The sequence below is a fragment of the Myotis brandtii genome, unplaced genomic scaffold, assembly GCF_000412655.1.
Source record: "Myotis brandtii unplaced genomic scaffold, ASM41265v1 scaffold510, whole genome shotgun sequence".
In the NCBI taxonomy this organism is placed as follows: Eukaryota; Metazoa; Chordata; class Mammalia; order Chiroptera; family Vespertilionidae; genus Myotis; species Myotis brandtii.
The window spans coordinates 192835-199498 of NW_005369443.1; the positions used below are offsets into that span (position 1 = coordinate 192835).

A 6664-nucleotide genomic window follows, 5' to 3' on the forward strand; every position below is an offset into this window, starting at 1 on the left:
CCAGGAATCAAACTGGTGACCTCTTGGTTCCTGGGTTGACTCTCAACCACTGAGTCATACCAGCCAGACATAAGGTTCTTGTTATTAGTAAATTGAGTTGAGAAGATGAACATTTAGGTCTTGAAAAATATTTGACTCTGGGTACATTACTGATGACTTACTGAAAAGATTGAAGGATTTTTGAAAAGTTTCTCCCTGTGTGTCCTAATACACACTTCCATTGTAGTTTTGCTTGTGTGGGCAAGGTTTTCAATTTCTCAAATTGTTGAAGTCCATAGTAGGGATTGCTTTTAAGCAGCTGCCACTTTCTGCCTCTAGATGGAATGATGTGGGAAGTTACCATAAAAATTCTGTGTTCTGTATTGCTTAGAGGTTTAAGCTTTCTGGAAAATATCTGAACCCACATAGTTCTTTAGTCAGTTAATTTTCTCACATTCTTTTAAGCATTTTGGTGCCATAATATGTCTCCTGTTCTCCACAGGGATTGTGGAACTTTATCAAATCGGTTTTTAATAACACCTCGAAGACAATATCCAATTCAACAGGCCCAATATTCCTTTCTGGGGGTACTTCCCACAGTGTCCTGGAATGGTTATCACAAGAAGACTGTGCTATCTCCTCATAATTCCAAGATGGTGTGCAGTCCAGTGACAGTGAGGATTGCTCCTCCTGATAGCAAATTGACTCGTTCTCCAATGTAAGTATTATTGTTGGAAAAATAGACTCCTTTTTGTGTCCACTTTATTCTTCCATGGTTGTTTCTCTGACAAGACAACTATAAAGCAAAAAAAAAGTGCCTGTCTGTTTAAATGAGAAATCTCAAATTTGAGTTGTTGAACTGTCGCTTATTTTCTTGTTTTTTTGCCTTACATTGTAGCTTTAATTGCTAAGGGCATTTTCTGTGAATGTATAAATTACACTGTTGCTTGTTGGCTAGCTTCTGATTTTCAGTGAAGACTGTGTTATATGATGTGGTAATTAAAATATCTTAAGGCTAGAATCTTGTCTTTCATTGCAGAACAGAGCAGTTACTCAGCTCAACACTGTCCTCACCATCAAGTAATGCTCCGGACCCATGTGCAAAGGAGACTGTACTGAGTGCCCTCAAAGAGAGGAAGAAAAGAACAGTGGAGGAAGAAGAACAAATATTCACTGATGGCCAGGAAAATAAAAGAAGGTAACAGGCTCAGCAGAGTACTAAACAGGCCTCCCAGATAGATTCCTGTGATTTGTTGAAATGCAGATTACTCCCAAAAAAGATACAGAGGCCTGCTCCAGTTTGTGAGCCTTAGTAGGTCCCCTTCTTTGGCTTTCATGGAAGAGCTTAATAATGCCGACAGTAAGGCTTTAATGCTGTTCATTTCAGGTTTAGGCACAGGTTAGAGAAATGTTAAAATTTACCTTTTCCCTAAGTATTGGGATAAGCCAACAACTATTAGTCATGTTAACCTCATACTTTTTATACAGATGTGTTAAATTCTGTTTTTGAGAAAAAATGTTCAAAGGCTTGCCCTCCTAATCTTGTGTTGTTTAGTTATCTGGGTAACCACCAGTTTAAATGTGTAATTGTGCTGAAGGGAATGCTTGACAAAGAAAAGTGTAACTAGATTTATCAGTAAAGAGAGTAAAACCGACTTCATTCTTTGGTTTTCAATAACTTAAGGAAAATGAAATAAGGACTCTATTTCCTGAGTATGGTAAGAAAGGAGTTTGAAGTCACTAATGAGAATGCAGAATTGCTTGTGGCTTTCTAAATAGTTAAGGATTCCACTCATTTTTTTAATATAATAACTTGAGCAACCACAATGTGCCAGAGCCTATTCCAGGTACTGCGGATAGAGCAGAGAACAAAACATTAAGTCCTCTTGGGACCTCTTGGAGGGAGAGAAACGAAAAGGGGGAGGATATTAAAACAAGGTTCAGATTGTAAGTATATAGAAATTTTAAAAAATAGGGTGATAGAAATTAAAAAGGGGGGTGATAAATGTGACGGTAATGAGAAGGCAGCTTCTTTATATGAGGTGGTCAATGAATTGCTTTTCTTTACATGAGTGAACCCTTGAAAAATATCATCATTGTCCCTATTACCTAAACCAAATTATTTATATCCTGCAGGTTCAGGGTTGGCCATCTTTGCTACTTTAGATAACAAAATTAAGTAGAGAATATTAATCATTGCAAGTGTATTTATGTAACATAGGAAGATCAGGTTTGATGAATAGAGATGTGATTTATAAGTGAGCAATTTGAGCTAATGTCAGCTAGCTAGCTAAGCAGGAGTGGCAGGAGGCAGGGGGTGTGGAGGTGGGAGAGGAAATAACTATTATGGTCCCAGTAGGTTTTTCATGTTCTTAGGGATGGGTAGTTTTACTTGACCAAGCTAGTGAGTCTATAACTGAAGATTCTATAGTTATCCTTCCCATAATTGGAATAATCGGTGATTATGTGCATCATGCATAGGCCCTTCTTAAATGTGAGATGTAAAGTTTTTCCCTAACAGACTTGCCATATTAACCTCTAGGTCACTATGGGATGTGTGGATTGGTTCCTAAGTGCTTTTCTTTTGTTTTTAATTTGTGGATGGTAGGGTGTTCAATTTGTGATTATAATAATTAATACACTGAATAGTTCTAAAGGTCTTGATGTAGAGTAAGTCTTCACTTGACATTGTTGATAGGTTCTTGGAAACTGTGACAATATATAACAAAATCAGTTTTCCCCTAGGCTAATTGATATAAACAATAGTTAAATTCCTATGGCATCTCATCAACATTATAATAAAATGACATTGAATGATATCATGTTATTCAAGGATCTGTTGTATTTTTATACTTTCCTTATTGCCAGATAGTCTTAGAATAAATTTACCTTTTGGAATCTTTGGGATTTGAAGCAACCTTTTTCTTGTCTAGCATGGGACCTGTGCTCCATAGAAATAGTTCATGGTCCCAGGAATATGCTTTAAGGGGAAAAAAAAGTCATTTCATTTAATTGAGAGTTTTTTTATTTATCATAGGCGCCATGATAGCAGTGGGAGTGGACATTCAGCATTTGAGCCCCTGGTGGCCAATGGAGTCCCTGCTTCTTTTGTGCCTAAGTAAGTGAAAATCCATCTGGTTGAGTTATACACTGTTTAGAAAAAGGGCATTGCCAAAGTTATTGTCCTATAGATGTTCCTCTTTGCTTTTTGCATTGCTTTATTTGTTCAAGTTCAAATCTTTGAAATCAGAGGGGAACATTTGAGTAACTTGCCACAATAATGCTCTTATAATTCCTTTTAATATTTTTTAATAACCAAGTATGTAAATAGAAAGATCACAAGGTTTGCACGATGGATAAAATGCAAAACTGAAATTTAAGATAAGTGATAAGTTTCTACATTTGAGTTTAAATACATTTGAGGAAGAAATGGATTGGAGGGAAAGTGGCTCAAAAATATGTGTGAAAAGACTTGGGGTAACTTATATGCTTAATTTGAGCCAGCAGTATAATATGGCTGCCAAAAAAGCTAACGTGCTCCTATTCTGTGTTGCTAGAACGAGGCAGGTAAGTGGTAGTGCTGCTTTCCTTAGTTCTACTCAGATTGTCCATGGAATATTGTGTTTGGTTTGGTGTACTACACTATAAAAGAGGATATACACAAACTGAAATTCATTTTGAGTGAAGCAACTAATATGTTAAAGGGTGGTAGTGGTGGGTGAGGAGGGTTTGAAGGTACATAAGTACTAGCCCAGAAGAGAAAAATCTCAACAGGAATAAGGAAATGAGGAAGGGAAAGATAATGGCCTCCAAAAAACTGGAGGACTAACAAATGAAAGAACGAAAGCATCTTGCTCGGTGTGGCACCAAATAGGATCCATGGGTGAAAGTTAGAGGAAATATTTTTTCATCCAATATAAGAATAAACTGGTCCACGTTTGACATTCATCACTCTAGGACAGGGGTGGCAAACCTTTTTTCTGCCAAAGGCCATTTGGATAGTTATAACATCATTTGTGGGCCCACTTAAAAAGTAGCCTGCTATATTTGGTCAAACATTTAATTAACTCACCCCTAATGCCTTGGCAGGGTCAGACCAAGCGAATTCATGGGCCTTATATGGCCTTGCGGGCTGGACGTTCCCTACCTCTGCTCTAAGAGATAGTGCATTATCTATATTTTAATAGAGGTTGGATGACTATTCTATAGGAAGGATGTACAGGAATTTCTATTTCAGTTGGAAACTTAGAAAAAACGGTTGGTTCCTCTTAACTGATTTTTTTAACAGCTTTATTAAGGGATAATTGATATGTACTAAATTGTGTCTGTTTAAAGTGTACAGTTTACGTTTTGACATGTATACACCTATGAAACCATCACCACAGTCAAGATAATGAACATAACCATCACTTCCAAAAGTTTTCTAGTGTCCCTTAATAGTATCTCCCTTCAATCTTGCCCCCATCCCCAGGCATTCAGTAATAATGTTTTCTATCACTGGAGATAAGTGTGTATTTTCTAGAATATTATTTAAGTGGAATCATACATTTAATTTTCAAAATATTTGGCTTTTCCTTCTTGACTTTGTCAGATATATTTAAGAAAGATTTTGTGACCATGGATGAAACCTTAAAAGAATGTTGCCTTCAATAGCACATCTAACTATCTTTTTCCCTTTTATTAGGCCTGGGTCTCTGAAAAGAGGTCTCAATTCCCAGAGCTCAGATGACCACTTGAATAAGAGATCCCGCACCTCCTCTATGAGCTCCATGACGAGCACATACACAGGAGGCATTCTTAGCTCCAGCCGCAATGCCATTACCAGTTCTTACAGTTCTACTCGAGGTTTCTCTCAGGTACATTATTCTTGTGGGTGGCATGGGCAAAATGGATTCCCAGCATTAATTAATTGATTAGTCAGTGTTTATTAACTACCTTCTCTCTGTCAGATATTGGGATTACCTCTAAATTAACAGAAGATACAAATCCTTGAATAATAACTATAGGTCAATGGAACAGAAAAGAAAGCTGAGAAAGTAAACAAGTGTATATGTGGGAGCCTGATACAAGACAGAGCCATTGCACATAAATAGACCAAGGATGAATGATTCAATAAATGGTGTTAATTGGATTGAGGAGGTAGACTGAGTTCAAATTGCCCTGGGTCATAAAAGAAATTTATCCTAGGTTGCAAATTTAGTGAAAGTTTTAAAAATAAGAAGTGGTTGTGTTTTTGTTTTTCAGTTTTTTAGAAAGAGGATGTTGTATAGCCTAATGAACAGATCAGGCTTTGTTACCAGACAGATTTGGGTTCAATTTTGGCTCTAACATTTAGTTGCTATAGGGCCTTGGACAGGTAAATCACATAAATTCCTTTTCTCATCTCTGAAGGATTATTGGAAAGATTGAAGGTAATGTTTGAAATGTACCCATTACAGTGCCTGTCAATAAGTGGCTACCCAATTACATAGTACTAGAAAAAAAATAAAGCATGTGTGAAGGAAGATTTTTGAGGAGAGAAAAATTTTGAGATAAATTTATCCAGAAGGCTCTTATAGTAACATAAATTCAAGATGAAGGCCTAAGCCAGAGCAGTTGTGGGAATGCAAAGAAGATAATCATTATAATAACCTTTACCTTGAGCACTTATTCTCGGCTAGAACCTACCTTAAGCACTTTAAGTCTTTTTCCTCATTTAATTGTCACAACAGGCCTATTAAGTACATAGCCATCATCCCTATGTTTAAAATGTTTTTTACATTAAAATTTCAAATGTACATAGAAGGAAAGAAACTAATGAACCTCCATGTAGCTTCAGTAGTTACCATTTTGTCAGTCCTGTTCCATCAATACCACCCCCACCACCACACCACCTTTTTGGCTTTGCTCTTACGTTTTAAAGTAAATTGTAAACATGTCATTTCACCTGTAGAAGTACTTCAGTGTGTTTTTAAACTTTCTTAACATTAATGGTCACTATACCATTATTCCACTCAAACAATAATAATTATTTAATACTAGAGGCCTGATGTACGAAGATTCGTGCAAGAATAGGCCTTTCTTCCCCTGGCTGCTGGCACCGCCTTTGCTCCAGCCCAGAACTGCCTTTCCTCCTTTGCTCCGGCCTGGAGCCACCTTCTGCCTTCGGGTGCTGCCCAGAGGCCCAGCCGCCACCACCTTTGTCACGTCAATTTGCATATTTCCTCCTTATTGGCTGTGGGCACTGCCATCTTTGTTGTGAAGTGATGGTCAATTTGCTTATTCCATCTTTATTAGATAGGACTAGAGGCCCGGTGCAAGGATTTGTGCACTGGTGGGGTCCCTCGGCCTGGCCTGCAGGGATTGGGTCAAAACCAGTTCTCCAACATCCCCAGAAGGGTCCTGGATTTTGAGAGGGTGGTTCTCAGGTGATGCACCCCAGAATCAGGCTCCCTCCTCTCTGGTTCCAGTGTGTCACCCAAGAACTGCAGCTGCCAAGTCACTGCAGTTCAGCGGCTCCTGCGTTGAGCATCTGCCCCCTGGTGGTCAGTGCGCATCATAGCTACCGATCGGAGCATCTGCCTCCTGGTGGTCATTGCGTGTCATAGCTACTGGTCAGACAGTCTCTTGGGCTTTTATATATATACTAGAGGCCCGGTGCACAAAAATTTGTGCACTGGGGGGGGGGGGGGCGGCCCGGCCTGGG

At 38.5% G+C, this 6664-nt stretch overlaps 1 protein-coding gene across 2 annotated transcripts in view; it reads left to right on the forward strand.

Moving 5' to 3' along the window:
- Positions 1–461: 461 nt before the first annotated feature.
- LOC102242909 (nuclear envelope pore membrane protein POM 121C) overlaps positions 462–6664 on the forward strand; it is a 26720-nt gene continuing 20517 nt past the window's right edge. For both annotated transcript variants that reach the window (XM_005877194.2, XM_014548514.1), the window contains exons 1-4: positions 462–697; positions 1019–1177; positions 3017–3097; positions 4664–4835. In XM_005877194.2, coding sequence (XP_005877256.2) covers positions 462–697; positions 1019–1177; positions 3017–3097; positions 4664–4835 — 648 coding nt within the window. The remainder of the gene's footprint in view (positions 698–1018; positions 1178–3016; positions 3098–4663; positions 4836–6664) is intronic.